Raw genomic sequence first — 16,223 nt, 5'->3', positions numbered from 1 at the left:
ACAGGTAAATGTATCACACACCAGAATAATACCATAAGGCCCTGAAAACTAAATTATCAGTGGGACCACAGCCTGCAAAAGTGGCCCAGGAGCTATGTGCTAAACCTAAACAAGTTAAGTGTCTGCTAAAATATGACATTTAAATAGTATCCACAGTGTCCTAACATATCTCCTGATGTCCAGTATACAAAAAACAAAGAAACAAACAAACAAAACCACTTGTTACACTAAGAACCAGCAAAATGACTACTTGAATGAGCATAGATAATCAACAGACCAATACCAAGATGCATCTGATGTTAGAATTAGCAGACAAGGGTGTTAAGGTAGCTGTCATAAAAATGTTTCCATGAGCAATTGCAAATATTTTTGAAAAGATGGTAAATTCACTAGAGAAATAGAACATAGAAAAAAGAACTAAATGGAAACTACAGTACTGGAAAATGCAACACTAAAATAAAAAATAGACTGGATGAGTTCAGTAACGAAATGAATATGACAGAGGAATGAATCAGTAAACTTGAAGATAGAACAATAGAAATTAGCAAATCTAACAGCAGAGTAAACAGACATAAAAAAAAAATCAAACCAAAACAAAAGAACAGCTAGCAAGCCTGAGGGGCCTGTAGGGAAAAAACTAACAGAGCTTTGGGGACCTATGGGAAAAATAAGAAAGATCTGATGTTTATAATATCAGAGTTTCAGAAGGAGAGCAGACAGTTGGGCTCAATTGAGTATTTGAAGGCAAAATGGCTGAAAATATCACATTTGGCTAAGGACACAAACCTACAGATTTAAGAAGCATAGAGAATTACAGATAAGATGACTCTAAAGAAGACCACACCAAGACACCTCATAATGAAACTTCTGAAAACTAAGGACAAAGAAAAAGAACTTGAAAACAACCAGAGAAATGACAGATCACTGGTAGGGGAATACCAGTTAATGACATTGGAGTTCTCAGCCACAACCATGGAAGAAAAAATAGCATATTTTTCTAGTGCTGAAAGAAAAAAAAACCCTGTCAACCACAAATTCTGTATTATTGCTTTCATTCCTACAACATTAACTCTCCCTTGCATGTACCAAGTGCTGGGCGCTGGGAACACAGGTAATGAAGGCACTTGGAGGCTAGTGAGGGAGACAGACATGAACATGAAATAATTCTGTCTGTGTGTGTAGCTTATTTCTTTGTCCTCATATTTGGAAAAACTTTGCTATATATATCCAATATAATTCATATAAAATTATTTTGGAGCATGTATAAGGTGGGAAATCTATGTTTATTTTTTTCTAAGTACTTATTTGAGCAATCCCTTCTCTGGTTTGAAATGCCACTTTCATCATGTGCTAAGATATAATGTAAATTGAGTGTTTCTAAGCTCTCTTCAGTTTTACCTATCTGTCCAACTATTATAAGTATTGTAATTTTATAATACATTTCAATATTTGGTGTTACAAGTCCGTCACTTCTTAATTGTATTCCAAAATAGTCTCTGTGTTCAACTGTTTATTCTTTGCATGGTTTTTTTTTTTCCGTTTTGTATTGCTTGTTCCTTAAAGGTGATTAGTTGGAATTCTGACTTCCTCGTTCTTTTATAGTCCTAGTTTAAATTTAGCTTTTCATACATTTTCTTTGGGTGAATATGAAACATGAAAGCTGGATCAGGTATAGTTTTATTTCAGCTCATTTTGAACTATTTTAATGACTTGTTTTACTGTTCAGTGCCACAGAGACTTGAATGAAAAGTAGAGCATTTAAAACTTGGTGTTGATTTCACTATTGGAATTTTAATTTACTTTCTTTATTATTATTTAGGTTTAGCCCAAAAGCATCCTTTCCACCTCCTTTTCAGATGCATCTCCCAAGAACCTGTGCTAAGGAAATGAGTGGTATGTTTTCTAAACATTCATCATACATTTTGGCTTCTAGAGCCTCAGAGCCCCAAGAAAGCTCTCTAGTGGTGGCTTTTGACATTTATTCTCACCTTCCTCTACTTGGAATATATCTCTCCTCCCTCTTTCCTGATTTCTTTAAGTTAGGAATTGTCATGATCCAAAGAGGAAATAATACCTTAATGATATCATATTATTCTGACTGGAGACATTCCTCACACCAGACCTATTCTGTTTCTATTCTGTGTGTCCCCTGTGGAGATACTTGTGTCTGTTGTCACCCTCTCGCTCATTAAGGGTAAGATTTAAAGGACATATATATGGGACCTAAAGTCATAAAATCATTTCAGATACTCTGAGCATATAAATGTGAATATAAATGATTCCTTGGATTACAAAATCCAAAAGGGGCTGTTAAGAAAACAGTTGGAGATGAAATATAAATTCAAAGAATCTGAAGGTTAGAAATGCACCCACTCATCATCTTGTCTCCTCCAACCAAGGTATAAATCCTCTGCTTATAGCCCCACCTGAGGGACGCAGTGTTTCCAGAATTGGTACTTATGTTGCATGTAATTCCAATGTGATTGTAAAGGGTTTGCTGCTTTAAGTGTGATTCTTACTGAGTTGAAATCGTTTTTTTCCCTAAGAACACATTTCCAGTATTTTTTATAAATTAATTGAGCAATATGATTTTTGTTTGTGTCAATTACTTTAACATATCCATTTTCTGAAACATTACTACTGAGTACAGTTGTATACCCTTTAGAGGTTGTAAATCATATTAAATTAGAATAAACTTTTTCTGCAGAACCAAAAGGACCTACTCGGAACGATAGCAATTCACCTGGTGGCTGATGTGCATCTCTTGTTTTCTTAACCTGAGGAATCGTTTATATTCCTATTTACATGTTTAGTGGTCATTGCACACAGTTTAGGTTCCCAGCTTTTAAATGATGGTGTATCTGCAACTACTTTATGAGTTTAAACTTCGTATTTATGTATTTTAAATCTTATCCTCTGATGAGTGGGAAGTTGATAACAGACACAAGTGTCTTGTGAGCGCACTTACACACCACGTCTGCTGCCTGCTCACAGCCCAGATTACTTTCTTGATTTGTTTATCAAAAGGTAAAGGAGCTCTGCAGAGCAGGTGCATTTGCAAAAACTCCAGCTGCGCTTCAGCTGCTGACACACTCTCTGTAAGTGGGGTCTGGCCAGTTCTGAGAAGCTTAATATTTTTTTTCTGGCATTTTTATATTATTATTTGCAAAGAACTTACTAAATAAATTAGTTCTGCCTTTAATAGGAAACTTAGATGGGCATCCTGGGCCCTTGTGTTCACTGAGCCAAACTAGGTCTTAACAAGGCGAGGTCTCGCCCTGAGGTGGGTAAAGCCGGCAGCACCCAGCTTGCCCTCCATCTTTGTGGCCTCCCTAGAGGCTGGTGTCCTCACACCAACCTGTGTGTCTATACCAGGCAGCTTAAACTTCAATTAAGTTAAATTAAAATTGTTGAATCCCAGCAGAAATCCTTTGTGATTAAGGTAGGAACATATTTTGCTTGTAGATGGTAATTTTTAAAATACTCTGCTCTGTATTCCAATGAAATTTAAAAGAGATTTGGAATGAATTTCATAGTTCTTAAAATACCAGAACTGTCGTTATTGCGAACACTCACATTCCTTAGTCTTAGGATATTAACTCAGGCACTCTAAATTTTAAATAAAAAATAAGTGAGTAAGAGAGCCAGTCAACACTTTATAAATATTCACTTATGAAAGATAGATAATATGAATTAGGGAAATAAAAACAAACTGTTAATAGTTACCAGTGGGCTTCAAACCTTTTATTTATATTTATAAACTGAGACTAGGATGATTATTGTAAGTGGATCATTTTTTAACTATATTGCTAAATTATTTTTCTCATTAATAAAGAGAAAAATTGATCACATCTTAAAACCTGGACAATTTATTATTTTTTATAAGATCTTTTTTAACCTTAATGCATTATTATCCTCATGCCTTGTGGAATATAGCTTTAAATTCAGCATTGCATATAAACCAATAATGTCTAAATTTTAACCTTTTGGTTGCAGTTTAGACAATGTTGGAAAATTTAGATAATAATGTCTAAAATTTAATCTTTCTTAGTTGCAGTTAGAAGTGATTGGTTAAATAGCGTTTCATTATTCTTTATGAAACAAGATTATTCTGATGTTTAAATTAAATGAAGTCCCTTGAAAAACAAAGGGGCTAGTTTCCCTCTGTGGACGGTCGTTGACCCTGCTGATTATTTCATGGTTAAAACTTGGAGTGAAGTTGTCATGGTCCTGCTTTGCCTAGTACTGCCCTCTTTAAATTCCTAGACCCCCACAAGCCTGAAGTAAAACAAAACCTAAAGACACAATTATTAGGTAATGGGGATAACCTAAATGAAGCATTTTGGTTAATTCTATCATTTTTCTTTAATTTAAAGATAATTTAAATCAGACTGTTGAAAAACCAAATGTCATGCCTCCTGCCTCTTACACTTATAAAATGGATGAGGTTCAAAACCGCATAAAGGAAATGCTAAACAAGCATACCAATGGCATTTGGATGTCTAAGCTTCCACATTTTTACAAAGAGTTATATAAAGAAGAACTTAATCAAGGAATTTTACAACAATGTGAGCACTGGCCTCATATTTGCACGGTACGTTTCTCCTTATTCCTCCCCCCAATGCCTTCTCCACTTCCAGATTTGGTTTACTAGCCATAGCGCCTTCTACCCAGGGAGCATGAAGCACTTTACATAATATTGCTTCGTTAATCTTTATCTCTAAGAGGAACACAAATCTGTTCTTATGAGTAGGAGAAGTATAGCAGGGGTTAAAAACTATGTGTGTTACCATTGCTGTTTTTATATATTTTGTTTTAAATTATCTTTTGTGCATATAATAAGTGATAACAGATATACACTTTTGTATTTAGCTGCTACCAATAGATAGTGATAGCTTTGCCATTTTAATAATGAACTTACTGGTAATAAAACTTTATTAGCCTCAAATTTTATATGCTTGTTTCTGAGCACTTCTAAAGACATTCAGCTGAACAAATTTTAGTTATTTTGTTATATGATATATTACTAATATAGCCAATATAACTATATATTAGTAAATGCAATGATATTGATATATAACTATACTAATATAACCAATATATAACTAAATATGTAATATATTTAATTATTCATAAAATACCTTATAATTTTTAAAATTAATATATGGTGCAGATTTAAAACTTTTACAAACTTCTTTGGAGAAAAAAATTAAAAATGAATTAGCATCAATTTCCATATGCATTCCTACTGAGAGTCTTATTATTATAAAATGAAGGATCAGAATAGTTTATTAGAAATCTTAGTTCAGCCAGAGAGACAACTAGGTTCTTAAACTAAAGTAACTTTTAGACATTTCTTAATGTTTTATTTACCAGAATACGTTGAACGATGTAACTGTTTTAAATGGTAACAATAACATTGCTTCTAAGCTTGTAGAATTAAATATGCATGGTGATTAGTATTTGATAGAGGGCTTTCCTTTGTTTAATTTCATATATATTTTGGCCCCAAACCATGGTGGGCAGACTGTAGGGGACTCCCTCTTTATAAGCACCTGGACTGAAGACAGCATATACTTTTGTAACCACTCTTTCCTCCAGGCCACTAACACCCACTCAAGTCCCAGGCACTTTTCAGGCAAGATTCCTTCACTCGTCCATCCATCCTGTTTGTTCATGCACCATTTACTCTGCACCTGTGTCCCCCATCCATCCTGTTTGTTCCCATACCATTTACTGTGCACCTGCAGGTGCCAGCCACTGCCTTCGGTGCTAAGAACACAGCTGGGCAATGTGACATGTTACGCTATATAGTGTAAAGGGGGAAAACAAGGAGAAATATAAAACTCTGGAATTACGGCTGTGTCTCTATTTATAAAGTCAAGAATGCTTAATGATCATTAGAATATTATGCCTTATTTATGTGGAATGTAGAGCTAATTCTTATAATGGGAATTCCCAAGATTGCCCTTCCCTTGATTTCATTTTTACTCCTTTCTGGCAAGGATTTTATCACTGGGTGGAGGCTTAGCCTCATTGATGTACCCCCTCACACTTCCCTAATCTTTAGGAGAACTTGTAAGATTTTACCAAGGTTCTTCTTAATGTATTATGTTTCTGGTTATTTTATTTTATACTTTATGATAATTACTTTCAGTGTGACTTAATTTGTGGCCTTTGGGGGAAATTTTTCATCCTTGCTACTCTACATGTCTACAAAGCCCCAGAATTTCTCTTGCTAGCATTGTAGGTGAGAGAGTATCTCATTGATGTTAAAACTTTACCCAAAATAAGTGGTTTCCTACTAAATATCCAGTGCTGAAACAACTGACTTTGTTTTTTGGTGGCTTTTTTCAAGCACTCAAATTCATCTTTGTTGCATAATAATTTTATGTGCCCCAGTGAAGGTGGAACAGAAAGCAGAAATATAATTCACCTTTTATATTCTGCCTCTCAACTTTGAGTAGGGCTATTTAGATGCAATCACCATCAATCATTAGGCATGAGCATTTGTGTCTAGGATGCTGAAAACTGCCAGTCTTACTGATGTCTACTGATATTTTTCAAAACTTTTTTTTAACCTCTGAATATTTTTTTACCAGCTTATGAGTAAACACTTTTGTACCTTGATTAGTTTTACATAGCTTTAAACAGTTACCCCGTGGCTACTTTTCCTTTGTTCTGACTACTTACTTTTCACCTTACTAAAAAGCAGGAACACTCATAACATGGCCAAACTGCTGCTACTATCACCAAGGTCAGACAGCCTCAAACGGAGTGCGGAAAATGTAGGATAAGAAAAAAACGGCTTGGTAATGTGCATCTTTCTAAATAGTAACTGAAGAAGAAATCCAAGTGCATGCAGTATATTTCTTTCTTTAAAAAAATACAAACCAAAGTTGTTTCCCTCCCAGTCACATAAAACATCCTATATTAAAGAGACTGAAAAATGAAGTTATAAAAAAGAAAGAATTATCCATTGTCCTACCACCCAGAGATAACCACTTGCAGGGATTTCCATTGGAATAACCAAATGGGCAACATTAGCTTCCAGGACCAAATAGCAACTCTGAAATTTTACCTTCATGGAAGACCTAATCACTGTATGCTGTAAGACTTCACAAGGATGCTGCGTGCCATTCAGACTCAAGCAGAAGGATGCTTTGAATCTGTTGTTCTTAACCTTTCGGAGCTCTCCAACAACAAAATGTGGGCTGAGAGTTGGGAAAGCTAAAGAGAATATAAAGTCATATTAACAATGATGTGTCAGTTTCATAGTGTTCTTAGGCAGCTTGTGAGAGAAGTGGAGATTATGCAGAATCTGTCTGGGAAGTGCAGAGCCAAGGATGGTAAGCCTATAGGCCGTGGATGCTGCAATCCAAGGGCTCCCGTTGGGTTCTAGGAGAAGGGCAGCAACACCTGCTGGTGTTGGATTTCTGATGAAGTGAAAATAAACAGCAGTGATGCTTCCTCAGTCTGAATGGCAAGGAAACAATCTGGGAGCCATGCAAGCAGAAACCGCCTTGGAACGGAAACTGTGCACTTTAAAGTATAGCCACAATATCTAATTGGAGTCCAGTTTCTTGTCTGATTTTTTTCACCAATGAAAAGAAATATGCAGTGATCACATTGCAACAGCTTTTAAATTTAATTTCAGGGACCATGTGAATAGGAGAAAAAAAGGGCATGGTGGCAAAATCAGAATAGAAAAGTTGAGGAGTGATGTTGCTGTTCTGGAACTTGAAATAGGGCAAATACCTAGAGGGCCCTATAGTGCAATGAAAGAGTTTGGGCTTTGGAGTTAGATTTGTGCCTCACCGTTCCTTAGCTGCATTACTTTTGGCACACAAATTATCCTCTCAGGGCCTCCCTCTGCTCTAAAGTGTGACTATTTCTACCTGTCTCATAGGGTGGTTAGAATTAAATGAGACCAACTATAAAAAGCAGCTCTCAGTACAGTATCAGAAACCACAGCTATTTAGGAAAATGCAGCTGTTATTTTTTGAAGCAGACCAGCTTGAATAAAAGCAAGTTAAAACCCACTGGTAAGCCAGAGGCGTGCCCTGCAAGCTCTACAAAAAAAAAAAAAAAAAAAAAAAAAGACAAAAACAAAAAACAACAGAGGGAAAGCTAAAGTGGGGAAGGACAAAAGTTTAAATTGAAAAAAAAAAAAAAAAGCAGTGAGTGAAGTCGAAGGAATTGAAACTCCAAGGTGAGGTGAGTGTCTGCCATCTTAGAGGAAGAGATCTTCCCGCCCACTGCCCACCAAGGGTAACAAGAGCAGGACACGTGGAGAACCTTAGCCCAGAGTGCACAGTGAAAGCTGCAGCGGCGGCCAAGATCATCCCCAAAAGCTCTGCGCACATGAAGCAGAAGACACATGGCTTTCCTGAAGGAACCTATAAGCCAGGGCCTAACGGTGGACCATGCTGAAAGAAAATGACTTGTTTATCTTAATGCATATAGTGGCAGTCCGCATCAGTGAACAGTCCTTACTAGGCAAAGGGTTGGGAATGAAAAAGAGTATGAATGTACATACAGAAACATGCAGAGTGTATAAAACTATTCAACTGAGATAGAGGAGAGTTTCTCTGGGTAGATGGTTTGTATACAGGAGTTACTCTCTACAAGGAACCTTTGCCTTTGATTAAACCTCTGTGGAATAGGCTACAAACAGTTGTGCTTTCTTTAACAGAAACAGCTAAAAAATTATAACCCTCTGTGAATATCCAGGGCTTAGTGTCACTAGCATCAGTAAGCTGCTGCAGAGAGGCTGCACTGTGTCAGGTTCGTGTCGGGTGGTAACCGTGTAAAGTGAAATTTGGAACTCAGTTTAGAGCTTGGACACAAAGGCCCCCAGCCCGATGTAAATGCAACTGTGGCTTGATAGACCCATACAACTGTTTTTGGAAAACTTTCTGAATTAATTGGTCAATACCAATTCTGTTTTAGAATCCCAAAGAGAATTTGAATTCCCTAAGAGACAGTAAGTTTACTTGAGCCAGGCTGCAGAGTTAGCAGGTGAGCCTTCACAGACTCAAAGGAGTTTGAGTTCAAGAACTTTACAGCACAGATAAATTGTAAAAGAAAAAGTCAAGACCTCTCAGAATTAAGGAGAAGAAAGTTTCTAGGTATACAGGATGAAGACTGTTATTTGTGTGAACAGAAAGGGTTCCTGAAGAAGCTCATGTTTTAAGTCCTAAAGTCTCACATCTGTCAAATCTAATCTGTCTACCCCAAACTTACAGAAACCCAGAGAGGTATGAGAAGTATCTCATTGAAGTTGTGATTCCCAATGAGGCAGAAATGAAGCTAAATATAATGAACTTGTGGAAATAGAAAGCGTAGGGCATATTAGATACCAGAACCTCCTGACGATCACCAAAGGAGATGGTGTGAACTCCCCGGTTAAGAGAGCTCATCTTTTATGTTACCTACCATCTCTCCCATAGCGGGGTGCAGGCAAAGTTCCACAGGCCAATAAACTGACCCACTGAAACTGAGAAGAGGCTGGTAGGTAAATAAGAAAGGCTTTAAGGTGGGCCCAGAAGGCTCAGCTGGCTTTGGGTATGGAGGACTGCCATGTCTAAATCTGAACTTACATTAATGAGGATTTTCTATAACAAGTGAATGACTCACATAGAATTGTTTAATTTTTTCATTTGTGCTCTCAAACCTTCTCCAGATACCCAATCTTACTAAGTGTCTTAAAGCACAGTGAGGATGGGCATTTTAACATTCCAGAGTTTAAAATATGAGTCTCTAGAGAGGTAGACTAACCTTTGAGAGCAAAATGAGGAGTCTTAAACATTTGTGTCCCTAAAGCTTAAAATGAGGGACATAAGTTGTGGCTGTTGTTTAACGCAGCACCCAAAGTGTCACAAGGCATCGGCAGGAGCCCACCCCCGATGATGGGGAATGCCTGCAGATGCTGAACATGGGTGGGTGCCGGGCTCTAGGCAGTTGCCTCTGCTTCCCTCGATGCTTTAGGTTTTTCAGGCAAGGAATTTTTCTTCAGTCCTCAAAATTGAAGCAACACACATCAGCAGAAGAATATAAGGAGGAAAACCTAATGTTTTATATTTACATTAATATTCATCCTCCTCATGTATTATCTAGAATATATATTTAGACTAAAAGGAACCTATCTTAATATTAAATCAACTATGTTTTTTGACTTATTAAATCTCTTCTCAAGACAATACCTTCTTTACATACCTATATTTATGTTCTCTCTTCCTCAGCATTTTATTTTAAAAATGAAGTAAATGTCCTTTACTATCAAGCTACCCACCCACCATAGTTTAATATTGTATTATTCCTAGAGAAGAGAGGACTTCTTGCAAGCTTGTATTATTGCCTTTGTGGTCTGGAATACTCTCTTTAAGGCTTAAATTGCAGCTAAGGAATAGCTGAGCAGGATCTGACAAAACAGGAACATTTCAGAAGACTATAAATATGAACTTCAATCTAATTGGAGGTCAAGAAACATTTTTATAAAGGACCAGATAGTAAATTTTTAAGGCTTTGCGGGCCAAGAGCTTTGTTACTGTCACCCACAGTCTGGCACAGCTACTGGACTCTGCTATTGCAGTGCAAAACCCAGCAGTAAACAAACAAGCATGAATGTGTTAAAACAAAACAAAACTGTGTACACTGAATTTCATATAATTTTCACATCATAAAAATAATTCTTTTGAATTTTTTCAACCATTTAAAATTCTTAGCTCATGGGTTTTGCAAAAACAAATGATGAGCTCTCTTGGGCTGAGGCCTGTAGTTTTTGACGCTGGATCTAGTAGAAAGGCTTAGAACTTGGGAAAATGGTGCCATACATCAGTTTTTCTTCTCTTTCTTCTCTTACGTAGCATGGCATAACCTCTCAGGAATGTTATGCAGATAAAATTAGAGACTTGATGACATACAAATGCCAGGCATTTTTAACTCTTGTTTACGGGAGGGGCAACACTTGCAGCTTTTAGCTGTGGTGGTTGTAAAAAACTGTGCCTCACCGCTGGAGGGCCTGGCTCTGAAGAGCAGAAAGCTGAGGGTTTTCTCGGCTATTGCAAGGAGAGACAGCACTTCGGTTTCATCTAAATATTCCCTAACTTCCTTCCAGGGGGTTATTCCTGACAGGTCTGACATCTCTCCACAGCTTCAGTCCACCTTGTGTTCAGTCACCTTTGTAAGCTGTTGCCTTGGATTTGGCGGCGAGAACTCAATGAGCTACGGGGTACATGGGGCAGAACCACTCATGGTTTCCTAGGGTTGTTGGAGGCCAAATGCCTCACAAGGGAAATGAATGCTCTTTTATTTCTGTTTATTTCTGAAATGTGGCTCATGGTGCTAGTTGCAGGTGAAGGCAATGCATTGAAGTCTTAAGTAATTGAATAAAGTGTACACTTTTGTATTCTCTTGATTAATTTTAAAACAGCGTTGCTCTCAGATTTAAAATGGATTAATGTGTTTTCAGACTGTTTATAGTCATTGAATTATCTGTCATTTGCTTTACTTAAAATTTCCAGGTGGAAAAACCTTCCAGCGGTGGTCAAGATTTGCTCCTTTACCCGGCTAAGAGAAAGCAGCTCTTGCGAAGTGAACTCGACGGTGGAAAGGTGCCTCCGTCTCCACTACCTGCTCCAAAACAAGCACCGCCATCAAAAGGGGGTCCAACAGTTATGCCAGGAGACTTTAAAGAGAAAGTTGCAGAGCTGCTGGTGAAATACTCAAGTGGTCTTTGGGCAAGTGCGCTTCCAAAAGCATTTGAGGACATGTACAAAGTAAAATTCCCCAAGGATGCCTCAAAAAATCTTGCCTTGCTTTCTGATGTGTGCACCATAGACTACATTTCTGGAAATCCCCAGAAGGCCATTCTGTATGCTAAACTCCCGTCGTCCACCGACAAAAGCCTGAAGGATACAGAGCAAGCACGTGGCGATCATGCTCTCAAGTCTACGGTTAAACAAGAATATCTGCCAGTAGAAAAGAACGTTGATAGTGCTGATCCCGTTATGGAGTATGTAACAGTTCCTCCATTAACCATTCCAACTGAGGCATCCCCGTCTGTACTGGTGGTTGAACTGAGCAACACAAATGAAGTAGTTATCAGGCAAGTTTTATTTTCTAGTTTTTTAGGAACCTGGTGTACTGTTGTTACTTGCTTATTCTTCACATGGGTGCTGGGGGTTGAGGAGGAATAATATATTCTAAGTTCTATATAGAGTTATAATGAAGTATAATAATATATTCTCCTCTTCTTCATATTTTGGACATTTCTCTCAACTGCCAGAACTGTTTTTGAGGGCGGGGGGTGTCTCTTAGGAGTTTTAATTTTTATTTCTTCTACATTATGGTTAAAGAAGTACAATGTCTCACCTAGAAGATGATGAACATCTTGAAACCAAATTACTTTTAAAAACTCATCTGTACAGAGAGTGTTAATATTTGTTAAATGTTCAAAATATATAACTATTCTTGTGAGAAGAGATTACTAACAGTTTTAAAAATTGGAATGAAAATATGGTCTGAAAGCTAAGTCACCCACTAGGTGGTTCATATTATTTAATGTGGGACTCAGGTGTTTACTAAAAGTCAAAATAGCTAAGCACCACCTTCCTAGTATAATACATCAGGTTAGACCTTGGATCCAAAGGTGCTCCAGTTCTTGAGAGGTTAGATATCATTGCCTGGGAGGAGGAGTCATTACCTGAGCAGCTGATGATAACAGGAATTACAAAAAGCAGTCCAGCCCCAGGCACTTGACATGGAGCTCTGGAGAAAATATAGAATACATAGGAAACACTGAAAGACTGTAATTTGCGGTTACTGACTCGGGATAAAGAATGGGAACTGGTGTAGATGGATCTCTGAAGGTATGAGCTTTAGGGTGCAGCTGTGGCTGGACTGAACAGGAGAAGCCCAGAGCAGAACAGAAGCCTCACAGGTTGGGCTCTTACCCCCCAAGAGTCATGGCTGAGCGGGGAAGGCCCAAAGAAAGGCCACAACAAATAAAGTCCTTCAATGAAAGGATGGATCGAATATATTGAAGCTCTTCTATTTGAATAAACTACTCAGTCTGACTGGGTAATGAAATGAAGATCAAATATCTTGGGATGCTCAATCTGGAAGAATGTATAAAAACTTGAGAGAAGTCTTGTTTTACGCAGAAGTAGTGAATGTATAAAGCTTTTATTCTCAGATGTGGTATGGCCTGAAGATAGAAATAGATAGCTGAGGGTTAGAGGTCCCACTATAATTCACTAAAAAAATAGAGGTAAAGGAAGAATGGTGAAGAACATATTACCAACTTTTACCATTTAACATTATTAACAAATGTAAATCTGCCTGTTTGGCAGGAACCTTTGGTGTCTGTTACCAGTAGCTATTGGTGCCATTGTCAGAGGCCACGCACCCAGCACTGGACTGGATCAATCGCGTGATTTCTGGTGCTCCTACCAAAGGGTTGGCAGGAATCGGAATCAGTTCTAGGACTTCCAGCCTCCTCCAGGATTACTAGGCCTAGGGTCCTCAGATTATTTAGACCCTTTTTTCCAGTGTAAAGTTGAATCCTGGAGTTAGCATTGCACATTTCAGCAAATGGATAGTGTCTGCCATTATGTTGACCCTAGATCACTGGCATCCCCCACTGCCCTGGAGATGTAGCCCATCCCAGATGGGCTGAGACCTGTTCTATACCCATATCTTCACTCAGACAAGGCAGTAAGCCCTGGAAACTAGGCCTGTGACTTGTAAGGAAAGGTTCAGAGAGGGGCTATAGCAGAATCCTCTGGTCAAGTATAGGAATCTTTTGTCTCTGGTCTCAAGAAGTAACTTTGTAAAATTCTGTACTATGGCATACCTAAATTGGCCTACATCCGTTCTTTGCCCGCTTGCTCAGGTAATTTGGGGGCAAGGTATGACTGCATTCTTGCCGCTGTTATCATACCAACGGTAACATCATCCCCCTACTCCACCCAACCTGTGTAGCCCTCCATCTCTGCTGGTTGCACTGTTCACCTCCTCAGCAGGAGCCTGTGTGAGGCAGGTGACTAAACCCACAGGTGCAGCTTACATTCCAGGCCTCTGCCAGTTGAGCTCCCAGGGCCGTAGCAGCACTACAAGGAGGCCCCAGGAGACTCCAGGTCCCAGGAAATGGGCGGTTGGGCAGAATGACAGATCTTCCAGGAGACTTTGGGGCCAGGAGTGCTGCTGCATTGCAGGCCGTTCCTTAGCATTTGCGAAAGTCAATAAACATAAATGATGGAGTGCGACGGAGCTACTGTAGTTGTTTCTGGTGTGAATAATGCATGTAATAATGGTTTTAAAAGTGGTCGTTGCCCGGAGGCATTTTTTCCTATTTTGTGTAGGACTTTCTAAAGCTTTTTAAAATCTAGTTATGAGTAGGTTGACTATGGTATCTCCTGCTCTACTGGTAATTACCAAGAATACATGAAAACACTCCTTAAAAATAAAAACACCCCTAAAGGAGTAGTATCTTAATGCTCAATAGGACCACGTGGGCCCTCAGTAAAAGCTAGAACCACAGGACGAAGAACAATGTGCTTTTGGCATATCCCCCATCTCCCTGGCCAGGTGATAGCATAGCCTTCTAGCTAAAAAGCCATCATCATATGGCTGAGGCAGCTCCTGTTACAGGAGCCAAACTTGATTCATCAGGTTTTACATCCTGCAAGGAGGCCTTTGATGGAATCATCTTTGAGGACTGAAGGGCAAAAATACAACAGCCTGTTTGTGGCTGAAAGGAAATAGTTATGTTGTGATAACATGAACTGGGACAAAGTGACTGCAGTTGTCAACAGCACAAAATTGTAGAAGGAGATAGGAACGTCTTCTGAAAAAGTACTTTTCAGAACGCAAACAATTTAAGAGGCATTTTGTTAAAACATGTTGCCTCTTCAAAGGGTATCAGAACTCAACATTTTGTTGTAATGTGTTCAAGTTTGTTCAGTAAATTGGGGAGGGGTTGCCACAAAGTTATGTTTAGTGTGTTTAATTTAAGGGCTTGTTTTCCTCTAGTAAAATTTCACCGGTGTTCAGAGCTTGAGCCTTGTTTAGACCCAGCCTTAGTTAGGCAAAACTATCAACTAGATTCTCTCCCAGTAATCTGCAAAGCTCCCAGCAGCCTCAGTCAGACCTCTGTGTCCACTCTTGCTATCTGGCCTCCACTGGAGTCTCCCTGTTCCCTGTCTCCCTCTCTTCCCTTCCCTGGAGTCTTCTCTCTGCTTCATCCTCCTGAAGACTCCCCAACTGCTGGATTGTTGTTGAGCATTTGTGCCCTGTTTTGTGGTCTATTGGATCTTGTCCTTTTTTGCGTGAGTGCCACATTTTATATTTTCTTTCATTGATATACGTGTTTGCTAAATACATGTTCTTCTCCCTGTTGATATAAGCAAATCTGAGACTGGAACCCAAGGTGACAGTAGAAAACCAGTAATATTAATGAATTTGTATAGATCATCTCTTCCTGTGTTGCTTCATTTGTGTTCTCTTCCTTTAACTAATTCAGGTATGTGGGTAAAGACTATTCTGGTGCTCAGGAATTAATGGAAGATGAAATGAAGGAGTATTACAGTAAGAATCCTAAGATCACACCAGTCCAGACTGTGCATGTTGGGCAGTTGCTGGCTGTAAATGCCGAGGAGGACGCTTGGTTACGGGCACAGATCACCTCAACAGAAGGGAACAAAATAAAGGCAAGCACTGTTTACTTTGTCATAGCATTGTGACAACAAGCATGTAAATTTTCAAATGAAAATAATGCTTCTAATCGTATATCCTAAGGACACAATAAAACAATTTAATTTTCTTCAGAAGTTGAAGAGATAGTCTATAAAAGATTGTCGCTGTCAGCTTTTAAGTCAGTGGTAGTTATATTATCTCAAAGTTTTAATTAGAAAAAAACAAGGAGAAATTCCCCTCCATGGAAGTGTCCGTAATCCACGATGTAATCAGGAAAACCCTTTATTCCCGCTCCCAGGAGAAATAATAACTGCTGATCAGAGCTCTCTGGGCCTCCGGTCAAGGTCATTACTTTGGAGCAAGGGGAACAATACAGATCAGAGGAGGTGGCATTCTTGCTCTGCCCTCTTCTGCAGTCAGCTGGGGACCCCAAGCAGGACTTGGGACATGCACTTGGAACGGCCAGAGCACTGTGTCACCAGTCTCTTGCCTCAGCAGGCTCCCAGACCTCAAGGCCTGGCCGC

At 38.8% G+C, this 16,223-nt stretch overlaps 1 protein-coding gene across 1 annotated transcript in view; it reads left to right on the top strand.

The window, feature by feature from the left end:
* The window catches only part of TDRD7 (tudor domain containing 7), a 60,191-nt gene that overhangs the window by 17,592 nt on the left and 26,376 nt on the right, over nucleotides 1-16,223 (top strand). The window contains exons 5-8 of the mRNA XM_054584634.1: nucleotides 1,820-1,893; nucleotides 4,377-4,594; nucleotides 11,526-12,109; nucleotides 15,527-15,713. Coding sequence (XP_054440609.1) covers nucleotides 1,820-1,893; nucleotides 4,377-4,594; nucleotides 11,526-12,109; nucleotides 15,527-15,713 — 1,063 coding nt within the window. The remainder of the gene's footprint in view (nucleotides 1-1,819; nucleotides 1,894-4,376; nucleotides 4,595-11,525; nucleotides 12,110-15,526; nucleotides 15,714-16,223) is intronic.

The sequence above is a fragment of the Pteronotus mesoamericanus genome, unplaced genomic scaffold (genome assembly GCF_021234165.1).
Source record: "Pteronotus mesoamericanus isolate MK-2021 breed Mesoamerican mustached bat unplaced genomic scaffold, CSHL_Meso_final contig_78, whole genome shotgun sequence".
NCBI lineage: Eukaryota > Metazoa > Chordata > Mammalia > Chiroptera > Mormoopidae > Pteronotus > Pteronotus mesoamericanus.
The sequence above is the reverse complement of the archived record's forward strand: the minus strand, read 5'-3'. Positions and strand labels throughout refer to the sequence as shown.